General features: G+C 45.2%; 1 protein-coding gene across 3 annotated transcripts; it reads left to right on the top strand.

Annotated features, from left to right (window-relative positions):
* The first annotated feature begins 510 nt into the window (after nt 1-510).
* Nucleotides 511-15,216, top strand: GPAA1 (glycosylphosphatidylinositol anchor attachment 1). 3 transcript variants are annotated; one of them, XM_074203101.1, is made up of 13 exons: nt 511-573; nt 2,920-3,013; nt 3,518-3,697; nt 3,888-3,999; nt 4,380-4,527; nt 4,732-4,833; nt 5,306-5,502; nt 6,298-6,494; nt 8,059-8,212; nt 8,398-8,490; nt 8,845-9,044; nt 9,181-9,357; nt 9,578-15,215. In XM_074203101.1, the coding sequence occupies exons 2-13, from the start codon at nt 2,940-2,942 to the stop codon at nt 9,819-9,821; spliced, it is 1,878 nt and encodes a 625-aa protein (XP_074059202.1). In that variant the 5' UTR covers nt 511-573; nt 2,920-2,939; the 3' UTR covers nt 9,822-15,215. The 3 variants fall into 3 exon arrangements, with proteins under 3 accessions (XP_074059202.1, XP_074059201.1, XP_074059203.1); XM_074203100.1 differs by having other exon boundaries at nt 535-598; XM_074203102.1 differs by having other exon boundaries at nt 569-592; nt 9,578-15,216.
* The last annotated feature ends 1,477 nt before the right edge of the window (nt 15,217-16,693 follow it).

Below are 16,693 nucleotides of genomic sequence, written 5' to 3'. Positions count from 1 at the left end.
CTGGACACTGCGGCCGGATACTGGGGACATAACGAAAGTGGCCTCTGCCCTCTGGGAGCTCAGAGTTGCAGCTGGGGTGAGGCGAGGGGAGGAGGGTTGTCACCACCTGTCAGGTACTTGGTGATGTGGAGAGGAGGAGGGAAGATCAGGGTTGAAGAGAAGCAGGCTGCAAGAATGCCAAGCATGGACGGTGCAGATGCGCGGGCCTGGGATAGGGCCCGTTATGCTTCAGGATCAATGACAAGGTCAGTTCGGCCGGAGGAGCCTGGGGAAACGGCGGGAGCCCCGTGGTGAAGGGTGGGCAGTGCCCTTTATAAAAGAATGCCTCTAGGGAGATAACTCGGGCGGCTGCGGAAGGATGGAGCCGAGGTGGAGAAGAGGAGGCGGAGCGAGGCCTGGAGGAGGTCCCGGCCGAGCAGCCGGAGGGAGGGAGGCAGGGGGCGCCTCCCCCGCCGTCTCGTCTCCTTCAGAAACTACAACTCCCAGAATGCTCAGCGCGCGGTTCGGAAGTGAGCGAGTCCTGAGCGGAAGTGGGTGTGTCCGGAGGCTGGTGCGCGAGAAGCCGAGGCTGCTGTGAGCTGGGCTGGGGGCGGTGAGGGTGCGTCTCTCGGCCCTCCTCCTTCATTCAGTGTGTGTCTGTGTGTGTGTCTGTGTGTCTGTGCGTCTGTCTGGCAGAACCTGCCCTGCGTGAGGAGGTGGCTGAAGCTGCGGGTGCGAGGCTGTGGGGGCCGTGGATGGGAATGCGCGTGCGGGCGGGTCTGGCGAGGGAGGGTGCTCGTGCCCGAGAGCGGGCGTGCGCTCTCGTGCTGTGTCAGTGTGTCTGTCTGTCTGTGTGATCCCCATCTCGCTCCTCTCCTGCCTGGCGCACCCCTGCGCATGCTCACATGCGCGTCCCTGCAGCTCTGGCAGGAGGGGATGCTGCGGGCGTGAGGTTCTGTCTGTCTGTCCGGCCCTCTGTCCCTGTCTCTCTAGAACCTGCGCATGCTCACACGTTCCCATGCTCACCGAGCTTGCAGTAAAGGATGGCTGTGGTGTGTGTGTGTGTGTGTCTGTCTGGACCAGGTCTGCAAAGCTCGCAGGAGAGGATGCTCTGGGTGTGAGATGGTATGTTCGTATGTCACGGGCACACCTGCACATGCTCATAAGCCCCATTCGCAGATGCTGCAGGAGAGTGGGTGTGAGATTGTGTGTGTGTGTGTGTGTGTGTGTGTGTGTGTGTGTCTGTCTGGACCGGGTCTGCAAAGCTCGCAGGAGAGGATGCTCTGGGTGTGAGATGGTGTGTTCGTATGTCATGGGCACACCTGCGCATGCTCACAAGCCCCTCTCCGCAGACCCTGCAGGAGAGGAGGCTCTGGGTGGGAGATTGTGTTTGTGTGTCAAGCATCTCTCTATAACCTGCGCATGCTCACAGACCCCTCTCCGCAGATCCTGCTGGGGAGGATGTTCTGGGGTGTGAGTTTTTGTTTGACTGTGTGTGTGTGTGTGTGTGTCTGTCTGTCTGTCTGGACCGGGTCTGCAAAGCTCGCAGGAGAGGATGCTCTGGGTGTGAGATGGTATGTTCGTATGTCACGGGCACACCTGCACATGCTCATAAGCCCCATTCCGCAGATGCTGCAGGAGAGTGGGTGTGAGATTGTGTGTGTTTGTGTGTGTGTGTGTGTGTGTGTGTGTGTGTGTGTCTGTCTGGACCAGGTCTGCAAAGCTCGCAGGAGACGATGCTCTGGGTGTGAGATGGTGTGTTCGTATGTCACGGGCACACCTGCGCATGCTCACAAGCCCCTCTCCACAGACCCTGCAGGAGAGGAGGCTCTGGGTGGGAGATTGTGTTTGTGTGTCAAGCATCTCTCTATAACCTGCGCATGCTCACAGACCCCTCTCCGCAGATCCTGCTGGGGAGGATGTTCTGGGGTGTGAGTTTTTGTTTGACTGTGTGTGTGTGTGTCTGTCTGTCTGTCTGGACCGGGTCTGCAAAGCTCGCAGGAGAGGATGCTCTGGGTGTGAGATGGTATGTTCGTATGTCACGGGCACACCTGCACATGCTCATAAGCCCCATTCCGCAGATGCTGCAGGAGAGTGGGTGTGAGATTTTGTGTGTGTGTGTGTCTTTCTGTCTATGTCTCTCTCTCACACACACACACACTCACACTCTCCTGTGCATGCTCACATGTTTGGTCCCCCAAGATCCTGCAGGAGTGTGAGATTGTATGTGATCATGTATGTGATTTCATGTAGAGCCTGATTTTGAAGGGGAAGGATGTTCCACATGTAAAATTTTTCATGTGGGCATGGGTTTGTATATTCTGGCAGATCCTGTAGCAGAACATGCTAGGTGTGACACTGAATGCTTGGGTGTATGTGTGTGATTTTGTGTGCTGGGAAATCTTAAAGGAGATCACTCTCTGGGAACCATGTGCCTAACTTTACATGATTGTATATATGATCTGTACCCATAAATCTTGAAGGGGAAGATGCTACGTGTGTGGAGATGGGAAATTGTATCTATCTGATCTAAATTTGGGTGTGTCACAATGTGCTTGGTATTGTGGCAAGAGCCCTGGTCTTGGAATTAGAAGATCAGGTCAAGTCCTGGCCATGCCATTATTAATTGTGTGGTCTTTGGTGAATTCCTTCACCTCTCTGAGTCTCAGTTTCCTCATGTGTAAGATGAGAAGGATGAACTTGACCTCCTTCCAACTCTGGCATTATTGTGTGTGTGACTGATTATATCTGATTGTGATTATGTCTGACTGTGTGACTCAATGTATGAGTCATTGAATAGAATTAGTTGGGCAAGTTGTATTGGGATGGGGGTAGAAAGACATTCTTGTTGAGGGTGTAAGAGTGATGATAAATGAGAGAGTCAGGGAAACTCAGGGTGGTGGGAAATTCTGATTATACTCATCCAATTCCATTTCCCAGGTTCACTTCATCCCCTAGCTATGGGGCTCCTGTTGGATTCACACCGGCGTCGGGCCTTGGCTAAGTTGCTCTTACGCCTAAACAGTCCACTCTGGTGAGGGTTTTACCCTGCTCAATCCTCAATCATTCAATAACTCCCTTCTTTCTGACTCCTCATCATTCCCCTTCCTGTCCTTGGTCGTATCCAGAGTCTCATCTTCACTCCTCCCTGCCTTCCTTTACCTGGAATTAGACATACACACCATATATTTGCATGTAAGAGATGCTGACCCAAAAGAAATATCATTAGCCATAGTCTTCCACTTCTTCCTCTGCCTCCCAAACCCAGGTTTTTCAGTCCCTGGGAGTTGAAGGGGGAGCAAAGGCAGGAAAGAGTGACTCCCCCCAGAAAGCTGTTATATATTAGATGTGGGCTTCCCTTCCCCTCCTCTCCATCCCCAAGTTTTAGAAGGATAAACTCCTTGGATTTGGCACTTACAAGGTGAATGTTATGAAAGAAACCTTGGAGAAAAAATTGGCAGGAATGTCATTCCTCACAGTGAGCTGTGTGATAACTGGTTGCCAAGGTCTCAGTATCCCTAACCTGTTTCTTCCCTAGTGTGATAAGTTATATGGCTGGTGTGACCTGGTTCCTGGGCCTGGCCTTTTCACCACTGACCCAGAATACATACATATCCGAGAATGCTATGGGTTCCACTATGGTAGAGGAGCAGTTTGAGGGTGGAGAACATGCCCTCAGCTATGCCAGAGAGTTCATTGCACAACGCAGGAAAACAGGGTGAGTAGCAGATCAGATAGATAACTGTTTGGATCTTATAGAAGATCCCCTATTCAATTGTTATGCAGCCATGGGTTTCTTTCAGAGGGCAGATTTAGAGGGTTCTTCTTAGAGGGAATACTCAAGGATCTACTCTGTCTGTAGATCTTGTCTGTGGATATCTGACAAACTCCTCTCTTCTCCTAACCAGAAGCTTGCCTGTGGCCTGGCTGGAGCGGACCATGCGTTCTGTGGGACTGGAAGTTTATAGTCAGAGTTTCTCCCGGACATTGCCCTTCCCTGATGAGACCCACGAGCGATATGTACTGCAGGGGCCACTTGGAGGATGGAGGGAACACAGTGGGGTCAATTTAGGAGAATAGAAGGGATATGATGGGAGGAACAGATGAACCACTTAGAGGAGATAGAAGAGAGACTTTGTAGTCCATTTGAAATTTAGTGCTATTATGGGTTCAAAAGGCACCGTTAGAGGAATGGAGGGGGCCACTCAGAGGAGATACAAGGGAACATAGTATGGGCCATTTGGAGAGGATGGAGATCGCTATAAGGGGAGAAAAAGGTATGGGTAATCAGGGTTCTAACGGGGAAAATAGAGCAGTAACAGTGTTGGTTTTGAGTAAGATAATTTGTGTCATTATGTATCTGTTTTTCCACACAATGACCTGTGTTAATGCCTCTGCAGATGGTGTCAGGTACCAACGTGTATGGGATCCTGCGAGCTCCAAGGGCAGCCAGCACTGAGTCACTGGTGCTCATTGTGCCCTCCAGCCCTGGAACACTCAATGGCCAGGCAGTAGGACTGCTGTTGTCCTTGGCTGCTTACTTCCGGAGTAAGGGGACAGGGGTGTGGGCAATGAGGAGGGTGATAAGGAAGTGAGCAGGGATAACTTCCTAGGGCTGACTTTAGGGAAGGAGTTGAACCAGTGGGACTGACCTTTGGGGTATGGACCAGCAATGACTCCATGAGCTTTACCCTGGAGGGTAACTGATTTCCTCCTACTATCTCTTCTTTCTTCCCCTCCCTTTCTGCCTAGGTCAGATTTATTGGGCCAAGGACATCATCTTCTTGGTGACGGAGCATGATTTACTAGGCACAGAGGCCTGGCTAGAAGCCTACCATGATGTCAACATTACTGGTAGGATCTCCTCTTCCAAGTCCTTATCTCATATAAGGCTCCCACTGATCCCTTCCCTTAACAATCTTGTTAAGTCCACAAGTATAACCTTCTTGCTCCCCTTATCACAACATCATAGTAAAAAATGTTATCCTCACCCTACCCTGGGGAACTTAAGTCTTTAAAACCCTATAGAACTATAGAATCCCAGAACTTGAAGGGACCTCAGGGTCATCCAATGCATCTCTGAGCAAAAGTCCCTTTTTCTAATCCCTAGAAGGCATTCCCCAAGCTCCAACTGAAGATCTCCTATGATAAGGCAGCCTACAAGTTATTCCACTTTAGGACAATTCTCATTGTTCATTCGGCTCCTTCATTTAACATAGGAGCCATTTGAGGTCAGAGGTTAGGTGACTTACTCAGGTGCTATAGGTAGTCTAACATCTGAGTCCCATTGTGCTGACATCCCTTTCTTCCCTCCCTTTCCCTGCAGGGATGCAGTCATCTGCACTTCGGGGCCGAGCTGGAGCCATCCAGGCAGCAGTGGCCCTGGAGCTGAATAGTGATGTGATCACCAGCCTAGATGTGGCTGTAGAGGGCTTGAATGGGCAGCTACCTAACCTGGACCTTCTCAATCTCTTCCATGCCTTTTGCCAGAAGGAGACTCTGCTTTGCACACTGCAGGGGAAGGTCTCCACTTAGCTACCTGGCACGGATAAGGGTGTTCCTGGTGGGAGGTGTCCTGTCCTTCCTTCCACCTACTCCTTCTTCCTATAGATGTCAGGACCACATGAGATTTTCTGGGTGGAAATATATCCTGGCTTTCTATCATTGCCCTAACACCTTCTGACCTGGTATAACCCATCTCCTTTCCTTCCCTTTGTTCCCTATAGCTACAGCAACCAGATAATTCATCCCGAGTAGGAGACTTCATCCTACACAGATTACCTTCTTCCCCTGTCCTTGGATCCCATGGCCCTGTATATCATTACTGTGCCCTTCTGACTCTCTGCTTTCCCTTACCCCTCCCATAGTCACCATATTCCAGATAGACTATATTTACTGTGGGCATCTTTAACACTTTTGTGTCTCTTCAAAACCATCAAGGTTATATAGTGTGCCCTTGGTGGGAGCTCCTTGGCTCTCTGAATCCTTGTGTTTCCCCTGTAATTTCTAGGACTGGGAGCAGTATTCATGCTAGGGATGTTTAGACCCAGATGCCTTATGCTCAGGCTACTGTAATGACCTAGGCTAAAGTGGACATCCTCAAGGTGGGGTGGGGTAGGGTACTAAGTAACCTAGACCCCCTAAACCTCTATGATTTGCTATAGATGCAGCTTCTAAATTGGGGTATCCTAGCCTTCTGACCCAATGGGTTATCTCTATAGTACCCATATTTGACTGGTAACCCCCAAACCTCTGTACTTCCCCATAGCTAGCTCAGGTTATCATTCTAGGCCACTGATCCCTGTGCTCCTTCCACAGCTGCAACACTCAGATTGGGCATCTGTTGGAGGCTCCCTTCACGGACTGCAGACATTAATGCTCATGGTCCTGCGTCAGGCTTCTGGCCGCCCTCATGGTCCCCATGGGCTTTTCCTGCGCTATCATGTAGAAGCCATCACCCTACGTGGTATCAACAGCTTCCGCCAGTATAAATACGACATGACTGCTGTGGGCAAGTAAGTTGCTAGGAAGGAATAAGATTGACATGGACAGCACTCCTTCAGGAGGATAGGTAACTAGAGAAGATCAGCTGGTCTTAGGGTTTCTTTCTGTTAACCTTTCTCTCACCCAGATAACTAAGGCACCTTCATAGTAAATAGTTCATAATAGTTGACATGTCTAAAATCCTAAATATTACAAAGCACCCTTCTTACAGCAAAATAATTAATGAAGAAATTCTTCCACTATACTTCAAGACTCATCCTTTCCTTCCTTTCCCTGTTGATTATGGCTTTTTAGTATCTGGCTAATTTCATCTTTCTTCAAGAGTTCCTTTGCCCCCCACCTCAGCTATTTTAGCTCCCTTCCATACTCTCACACAGCATGGGCGTACAACTGAAGGGAATTCTGGGTCCAGACTGTCCCCTCTTGTCTCCTCTTTTCAGCCTGGGACAGAGATTGTCCTTACCCTTGTCTCTGAATGAAAGCCCTCTGAACAGGTCTGTCCTATCTTTTTTTGTCACATGGTCTGGTCCTTCCTCCTCATCTTTCCCTCCTTCAGTACAACTACCCAATAAAAATGCAGAGTCATAAATTCAAAGCTGGAAGAAATAAACAGGATCCCTGTTTCAGATAAGAGCATCTAGTCTAGTAAGAAGGTAAGGCATACATACAGATGACTCTAGGGCACTATATTGCATAAGGGCAAAATACTGGATAAGGTCCGAGCAATAAGGTCATTACTAACTTAGGGACAAAGGGGCAAGGAATCCGGGAAGGCTTCCTAAAAGAGTTTTTTTGAGTTGGACTTTTAAAAACTGATTAGGAATTAAGAATGGGAATCATGGAGCCAAGGTGGGGGAGAGCAAAGGAGTATAATTGAGGGATAGAGAAGAATCTGACAGAGCATGGAGGGAAATAATGTGAAATGAAGTGGAAAGGGAGATTGGCATTAGGCAGTAGAGAGCCTACCTCTCCACTGAATACAGGTTCAGGGCATAGCTGGGCATTCCAGCTATCCCTGAGAAGGTTTCCAGTCCTTTTTTATTGGAGTCCCCTTAGGGGCTTCTGCATTTTAAAGATAACTCAGGATTTAACTTGGAGGGACCTTAGAGAGTCTTTGAATCTTCAGAGGATCCTCAACTTTGCAGTTCCTGGAACCCTCTGGTGAAGCTATGACTCTCATCTCAGAAGGATGCTTTAAAATGTATAATTTTTTTTTAAAAAAAAGCAGGATTACAAATTAAACCAATGCTGACATGCAGTTTTCAAAATATTTAATACTCAAAGTCACAGACCTCCAGGTTAAGAACTCCTAATCCAGTCCAACCTTCATTTTGCAGACAAGAAAACTACAATGCAGTGAGCAACTGATTGTGGCACAAGCAGGCCCTGGATTCAAATCCTTCACCCCCTGGCCCAAAGCTCCTCCCATTTCATCCTGCTGCCTCTCTGTTTCTCTGGCAGCTTTTAAAAAATCCACCTCAGTTCAATCTTACCTTGGCACAAAGAGCTGTGGCTCCGTGTCAGAGGGGACTTCCTTGGGGGCGACCGAATAAGCGGACCACCTTCCTTCCCCAGGACCTTGGAGGGGATGTTCCGCAAATTGAACAATCTTCTTGAGCGACTACACCAGTCCTACTTTTTCTATCTCTTGCCATCACTGTCACGTTTTGTCTCCATTGGTCTCTACATGCCTGCCATAGGCTTCCTACTTTTCATCCCTGGTCTGAAGATATCCTTTCCTGTGTGTCTGGGTGTTGGGGATGGGGAAAGGTGGCAGTGGGAAGTTGCCTAGGGACTAAGGGAGTATTCCCAGGTGAGCTAGGGAGAGGGAAAGCAGCAGATGAGAATCACATGATCTGGTGGGGTGGGAAGGGAGGATCTCCCCAATTCTGTCATTGCCCTTGACTGGATCATGCCCTGGAACTGTGGGTGAAGCTCAATAAGGCAGACTTCGGCCCAGAGGAGCAGTCAGGTTCTAATCACAGCCCTCCTCAACCTGTTGGACAGGTGAGGGGATAAGAAAAACCAGGGAGGTGGGGGGAGTGGAAAAAACACTAGGTCTAACCTGACATTGTTCTTAGAAATGTTACCTTGAAGAGAAGGACATCTTGTTCTCCCCAGCCATTCCCCTTTGCCTATCTTTCTTGTGTCCTGTCCTCTTATAATCCAGTTACATCCTTCCCCTGGGATGCCCTGGGAGCCTGATACTAATTCCCTTGTGGTTCCTCTACTGTAACTTCCCTTCTCCGTTTTCCCCTAAAGTGTGATGCTGATCCCTTATGATTCCTTGCTACTCCCAACATGTGATCTGACCTCTTTGACTCTCCCCTAAGCATCCTTTGATTCCTTGTGTCTTTCTAGGATGCCCGGGGTGTGGCCCTTACCCCTCTTGTGGCTCCTGTGCTGATCTCTCAGGCCACTGGTTTGGCCTTATATATCCTGCCTGTCATGGGCCAGCATGTAGCTGCCCAACACTTCCCTGTGGCTGAATCTGAGGCTGTGGTGCTCACGCTGCTTGCCATCTATGTGGCTGGCCTAGCCCTGCCTCACAGTACCCACAGGTGAGCTTCTAGAGGGATGGGGTTCACAGTATCCACTGTTGGAATATGGGGCGGGGGAGAAGATGTGGTGGGATGAGATGAGATTGTGTGAGTATAATTGGCCTAAAACCTCCAAACTATGTCTACTTGTCCTCAGGGTAGTGAGCAACACTCCCCGAGGCCCAGATAGTGGATGGATGGCCCTGAAGCTCCTAGCCCTGCTCTACCTGGCAATACAGCTGGGTTGTATCTCCCTCTTCAACTTTTCTCTGGGCTTCTTGCTTGCTGTTACCATGGTGCCTGCTGCTGCCCTCACCCAGCCCAGTGGACCCAGGTCTGCATATGCCATCAATCATTTGGCTCCAACTTTCTCTCTACTACCACCACAAGCCTTTTACACCACAAGCCTGACCCCCAACTTGGGAACTCCCCATCTCCTGGATTCCCTCCCCCTGCCCCCCCCCCCAGAGCCCTTGAATTCTCCTATCCTCCCATAGCAACCCCTCCTTCCTGGAAATCTCATCCCCTGATCTTGCTTCTTTTCCCTTTCCTAGGCTTCTGTATGCAGTATTATTAGTGCTGGTGAGCCCAGGGGCCACCCTTCTGGGCAGCCTTTTCCTGTGGCGTGAGTTGCAAGAGGCACCCCTGACGCTTGCTGAGGGCTGGCAACTATTCCTCAACGCTCTAGCCCAAGGAGTCCTGGACCACCACCTCTATGGTGCCCTGCTTTTCCCACTGCTCTCCCTAGGTCTTTACCCCTGCTGGTTACTCTTTTGGAATGTCCTCTTCTGGAAGTAGTTACCCCATCCCTACCCCCTCATTCTCCCTCAGGCTTATTGAAACCAAGAGGGAGCAGAGGAGTCCCCCTGTGTCTGGTGAAGATTTTTATAAATGTATGTACAGTTGAATGGACTCTTAGAGGTCATCCAGTCCAACCTCATCTTTTAGAAAGGAAAAACAGTATTGGAGCAGGGAAAAGCCAAAGTCACCCAGTAAGTTAGCAGAGCTGGGACTCTAATTCAGGCCTTACCTGCAGGCCAAAGTTCTTAGGGTGACATCCTCACAGCCTTTGGGAATTCTTACTTTGAAACTACCTTGGGACTAGGCAACCCAGGGCCAATTCCTACTCCTGGAAGGAAGTAGGACTGTGGGACTGCCTGCAGTGGGGGCAGGGAGGCTGAGGAGGGGAAAAAGGAGGTCCACATGTGCTCTAAAGCAGCAGTTTGATTAGGTTGCTTTGAGAAGACCTCTCTATGTGTTTCTCTCCCATTCCAAGGAAATAAACAGGTCTGGGGGGGGTTTTGTGTGTGAATTTTGTGGGTTTCCTGATTCCTAATTCTCTTCCTGATCTTATCCTTTGGGGAGTCACCACAGGTGGTGGGATCACCAGCCCCAAAAAGACCACTTCAACTGCCAAAATTGGGGACCTGTAGAGAAGAGGGGACTAGGGGAGGTAGGACTAACTCTACCATGTATCAGTCACTAGCATAAGATTTAGGTATTATAATGGACTACAAAGTTGAAAGGAGTTTTTACCATAATATGAGGAGAGGCCTGGTGTCCAAGAGAGGCCTGGTGTCCAGAACCAGGGAGGTGATGGTCCCAATGTATTTTTACCTGTTTATAACATATAAAGCATTATTTCAAGTTCTGAGAACACATTGCTTAGAGCAGCTAGGGCACCATGGTAGATAGAGTACCAAACTTGAACTCTGGAAGACCCTCAGGGTCCTCATCTGTAAAATGGGAATAATAATAGTATCTACCTCAGAGAATTGTTATGAAGAAATGTGTAAGGCATATTTATGACCTTTAGAGAACTGTATAAATGACAGTTTTCAGACTCTGATAAAGCTCTTCAGAATATGGCTCTTGTACCCCATGATGGTGTGAAGGTGACTTCAGGTGCTCTAGCAGGCTATGCCAGCCCAGAACAAGTTCTGTCAGGTGGTAGCATGCTGGGAAGGCTTTGAGGATGCTAGGACCTACCAGCAAAGTATGAAAAGGAGGTCGGTCACTTCACTGTGGCAACCCTTGAAGAAAAATGCCAAATGGCCTTCAGTCCTCTGCTGACTGGGTGCTAGAAACGGGGGCAAGGGGTACTTAGAACTGCACCATTTTTTCCACTATCTGTAAGTGGTTTGGTTATTGGCATTCTTGGTGTGTGATCTTTGCCAGGACCTAAGAGTAGGTATACCTGGAGGAATCAAATCACATTAACTCAAATTCTCACTGTAAATAAGACAAAAGGACATTGCAGTAAAGGAATAGGGAACTGCCAGATTTTCCTGGAGATGTAAATTAAAGTTTGCAGAGTTCACAATTCAGAGCTGAAAGGGAAATTGAGTCATCTAATCCAACTCCCTTACTTCTCAGGTGAGGCACAAAGGGTTCATATGAGTTGCCCAGATCACAACAGCTTGTTTTGTAACAGCTAAAATTTTAAACAGATTCTTTTGATCTGGATTCTTTTGATTCAGTGTTCTTTCCCCTGTAACATATTGCTTGCATCACTCACTGGTTTTAGCTTGCATCCAAAGGCATGAAGAAATGTTTCACAGGCTCTTGGTCATCATTAAATTGTAGCACTCATGACAAATATTGGTAAATGGTCATAGGTTATATGTCAACTCTTTTTTTTTAGATTTTTTTTTCAAGGCAATGGGGTTAAGTGGCTTGCCCAAGGCCACACAGCTAGGTAATTATTAAGTGTCTGAGGCCGGATTTGAACTCAGGTACTCCTGACCCCAAGGCCAGTGCTCTATCCACTGCACCACCTAGCCGCCCCTATATGTTAAGTCTTACAGAAAACGAGGCAGTAAAGAATTTCTATGAAGAGCTTGATAAGATTCTCCAAGTTAAATACATGTATGCTTGAATATTGATGGTTTCCATGCAAAAGGGGGCATTGAAGAATGGCAAAAATAAAACAATTCAAAATGTTAGAAAATATGTTTGGTAATTAGAAATAAAAGAAGTCAAAGACTTAATAGACTGCTCAGAAGCTTATATATCATGCATACTTTAAGGAAATGATTGATTTCCTTGGACATTGAGAATACCATTACAATATTGCCAAAAAAATGAAAATTTTTATACTTTAACACTCAGGAAATTCCAATTCTAAAATGAAAATCATTCTCTAGTCAATTAGGTACATTCTGATTTGTTAGAATAAAAAAAATTACTAATAAGCAAAGATATAAATGAGAACAATTTGGACATGCCATCTGGCACCCATTTATTTGAAAAAAAATTAAAACCAATTAATGCTTTCAGGGTTATGGAAAATCAAGCATACATGAATTCCTCATGCAATGTTTCTGGACAGCAGTATGATCTTACAAAGTTACAAAAATAATCATATTCTTTGACCTAATAATTCCAGTGTTAGGATAATACTGTTAATACCCTGACAGGATCAAAAAATAACAAAAACCTGTCTGTCGAATAATTTTTCTAGCAGGGTTATAGGTTTTTTTAAGATGGAAGAAGTTTAAAATTTCAACAATAAAGAAATTAAATTGTGGTTAAATAATAGAATATTGTAAAACAATTAAGTTGGATAACTTGGAAATGCAAAAAAATCTGAAAAGACTCATGGAATGAAGCAAAGTAGAAAAATTACTAGAAATGAAATACGCATGAATTACAATCAAAGGAAAATTTGTTCTTTTTTTAAAAAATTTGGTTTTTGCAAGGTAACAAATGGGGTGAAGTGACTTGCCGAAGGTCACGCAGCTGGATGATTTTTAAGTGTTTGAATTTGAATTCAGGTCCTCTTGACTCCAGGGCCAGTGCTCTGTTCACTTGCGCCACCTAGCTGCCCCTAAAGGAAAAATAAGAATGGAGAATCCTAATGAGATGAGGCAAGAGTAGAAACAGTAGCCAATGGGAGCTAAAGGCACATACCATGGCCCTCAGTTCTGTTGCCCCACACTTGGTCCCTTCCATGTTTTCTATAATCTGCTGAGGGTAGTGAAGCTGTCAGGAGATTAACTTTCACCAAGCATTGTTGTAGTCACCAGATATCCATTTTTTTTAGGTTTTTGCAAGGAAAACGGGGTTAAGTGGCTTGCCCAAGGCCACACAGCTAGGTAATTATTAAGTGTCTGAGACTGGATTTGAACCCAGGTACTCCTGACTCCAGGGCCGGTGCTTTATCCACTACATCACCTAGCCACCCCCAGATATCCATCCAAATACAACAGTAACTTCCTCTCTTCCTCCAACTTGATTAAACTACTGAATCTGCCAGTCTTGAGACCTAGAGCTGTGACCTGAATATGCCCCCAGATTACTACAAACTAAAAACTACTTTTTGAGCCTCCTTTCCATCTTTAGGCTTTTCCAGTTTTATTCACAACTATCATTCATTTACTTTTTTTAAAGCCCATATAATTTATTGAAATAAGTACAACTGAAAAATAGCACAACAACAAAAATAAAACTGTATAAGGCTTTCAAATATCAAGAAGTTTAGGATTGGTAATAGCTTGCGTTCATTCCCCTTTGCCTTCACACGGCCTGCAATCTTTAAGGAAAAGGCAGAGAAAGTGTAAGGTAGAGGATAGAAACCCTAACACCAATTTCTGTAAACACAGAACTGGATATAGAGAGACCAGAAAAGATTGTGGAGTGGGAAGAAGCAGTACAACCTAACTCTTTTCACTTTAGACACTTTCAGACACTTAAAGATCTAAGAAGATCACCAGACCTTTTAGTGATCAGGAATAAAAGGGAAAACTATATCAGGTAATCCAGCCCAAGATTACAAATCTGGCTCATAGATTTGGACAGAAATTATGGAAGAGGGAGACAGCTAGGTGGTACAGTGGATAGAGCACTGGCCCTGGAGTAAGGAGTACTTGAGTTCAAATCCGACCTCAGACACTTAATAATTACCTAGCTGTGTGGCCTTGGGCAAGCCACTTAACCCCATTGCCTTGCAAAAAAAACAAAAACAAATTATGGAAGAGGGATAAGCATCTCTGTTGCTCTGATCCCAGACCCATATCTATAATTTCACATAAGAAGTGACTAGAATGTTTTTATGACATCATATTTTTACCCTATATCAACTAGTTTTCTCAATGTGGAGTGAGGTGGGAGGGAATTGGAAATTGGAAGTGTATGTTGAAACTTGTTTTTTCATGTAACTGGATTAAAAATTAATTTTTTTAAAAAAAACAGAACAAAGCAAAACAAACAAACAAAAAAAGAATAAATGACCAGGATAGGGAACCTGCAAAGCTTTCCAACTGACAGACTAGGAACAGTAGCAGTCTACTAGGTTCTAGGTGTTTCCCAAACCTAAATCTGGGACTAGTACATGAAAAGTTCCTAGAGGACCAGGAACAGACCACTTCGAACCTACTGAAAGTTTGCAGTTACTTCACCTAAGCAGCCTCTGTAATCTATGAAGAATACAACATATAACTGGAAAACCTCATAGTATACAGATCAGGGTCAAAGCCAAAACATTCCCTCCAAAATTATGCAGAGCCCAACCTTAACATAAAGTGCTAATTAAGAAAAACAAAGAAACAAAAAAAAATACTCCTATGATAGTTTTTTTGTGTTGCCAGCCACTCCTAAGACAAAATCAGAGAAGAGGGATAAAACATCTATAAGTAAAAATCTAAAAAATACAACATGGCCACAAAATCAATTACAATTCCTAGGAGAAAGGAGGAAAGGTTTTAAATAGATTTTAGAATTATATTATAAATGAAAGAGTACTCAAGGGGAAAGAATTAGAAAAGAATTGTAGGTTTTGAAGGAAAAAGTCAGAAAGAATTAGCAGCATAAAACAAATGGTACAAAACCTTTCCCAAATAACAGATTTCATGAAAATTGGAAATGTACCAAACAGAAGTTAATGTTGCCACAAGACAATAAAAAATATCCAAGTCTATAAAAAAATAGAAGAAAATGTAAGGTGTCAAAACAAAGTAACCTGTAAAATAAAACAAGGATAAGTAAAAAAAATTTGGCATAACTGAAATTCATGATAAAAAAGAATGTGGATATCATGTAACTAGAAATCACAAAAAGAGAACTGTGCCCAACTTACTAGAACCAGAGGGCAAGTGAAAAGTAACCAATGTGGAAAAAATCATTGAAGGTTTGTGGGTAATTATATTAGAAACTACAATCCAGGGGCGGCTAGGTGGCATAGTAGATAAAGCACTGGCCTTGGAGTCAGGAGTACCTGGGTTCAAATCCGGTCTCAGACACTTAATAATTACTTAGCTGTGTGGCCTTGGGCAAGCCACTTAACCCCATTTGCCTTGCCAAAAACCTAAAAAAAAAAAGAACATAGAAACTACAATCCATTAGTTACTTCTAGACCTCTTTTCTCTGGGAACCCAACCTGCCAACGTGAATGTAGTTGGAGAAGTGGCCCCAGAGGAAGTGTTACAATGTAGTAGTGACTTTGTCCAAGACAAACTTGGGTCCCTTGCCTTTGCAAAGATCATCTGAAGAAATTCTTCATTGCGAATTCTCCTTATTAGATTCCTCAACCCCCTAGGGTTACTGTTCCCCACCCCAACCCTAAAGGGAGAAGTAGTAGCTGCTCTAGGCACTCAACCTGCCAGCGATGTGGGAATTGAGAGAGTGAGCCCAGAAAGTGTGCTACAAGAGAATTTGATAAACTTTAGAACTCACCAAGATTTTCTCAACAAGCCTTCTAAGTGAAAATGACTGGCCCTTCTTGGTTTCCTTTGCAGGACATCCCACCACCTATGTGGATGTATCCTTGTCCTGAATATGCCTCTCTTCTCATAATAGTCTCTCTTGATGACTTTATCAATTCCTGTGAAGACGATTATCTCCTCTATAAAGATGACTCCCAAATTTATATATATATCCATCCTTCATTTCTCCCATGAATTCCAGTCCTTGCATCTCTGTCTCCTAGATACCAGGATAGTCTTAAGAAGTTTCAAACTCCAAAATATGCAAAACTAGGCTCATTATCTTTTTAACCTAAACCCATCTTTCCTCATAACTTGCCTATTTCTGCCAAGGTCACCATTATTCTTCCAGTCATTCTCATTTCTTTTTTTTATTTTACAGATTTTATTTATTTTGAGTTTTACAATTTTCCCCCTAATCTTATTTCCCTATCCCCACCACCACAGAAAGCAATTTGACAGTCTTTACATTGTTTTCAGGGTATGCATTGATCCAAATTAAATGTGATGAGAGAGAAATCATATCCTTAAGGAAGAAACAAAGTATAAGAGATAGCAAGATCAGACAATAAGATATCAGGTTTTTTTTTTTTTTCTAAATTAAAGGTAATAGTCCTTGGTCTTTCTGCAAACTCCACAGTTCTTTCTCTGGATACAGATGGTATTTTCCATTGCAGAGAGCCCCGAATTGTCCCTGATTGTTGCACTGATGGAATGAGTGAGTCCATCAAGGTTGATCATCACCCTCATGTTGCTGTTAGGGTGTACAATGTTTTTCTGGTTCTGCTCATCTCACTCAGCATCAGTTCATGCGAATCCCTCCAGGCTTCCCTGAATTCCCATCCCTCCTGGTTTCTAGTAGAACAATAGGGTTCCATGACATACATATACCACAGTTTGTTAAGCTATTCCCTAATTGATGGACATTTACTTGATTTCCAATTCTTTGCTGCAACAAACAGGGTTGCT

This window comes from Macrotis lagotis, chromosome X (assembly GCF_037893015.1).
Source record: "Macrotis lagotis isolate mMagLag1 chromosome X, bilby.v1.9.chrom.fasta, whole genome shotgun sequence".
Taxonomy (NCBI): Eukaryota; Metazoa; Chordata; class Mammalia; order Peramelemorphia; family Peramelidae; genus Macrotis; species Macrotis lagotis.
The sequence above is the reverse complement of the archived record's forward strand: the minus strand, read 5'-3'. Positions and strand labels throughout refer to the sequence as shown.

Excerpts from the sequence above, each read along its gene's own strand:
- GPAA1 (XM_074203102.1), top strand. The coding sequence starts at position 2,940 with ATGGGGCTCCTGTTGGATTCACACCGGCGTCGGGCCTTGGCTAAGTTG. Across the intron at positions 4,834-5,305 it reads CCATGATGTCAACATTACTG|GGATGCAGTCATCTGCACTT; the intron begins GTAGGATCTCCT and ends CTTTCCCTGCAG. Across the intron at positions 5,503-6,297 it reads TTTGCACACTGCAGGGGAAG|CTGCAACACTCAGATTGGGC; the intron begins GTCTCCACTTAG and ends CTCCTTCCACAG.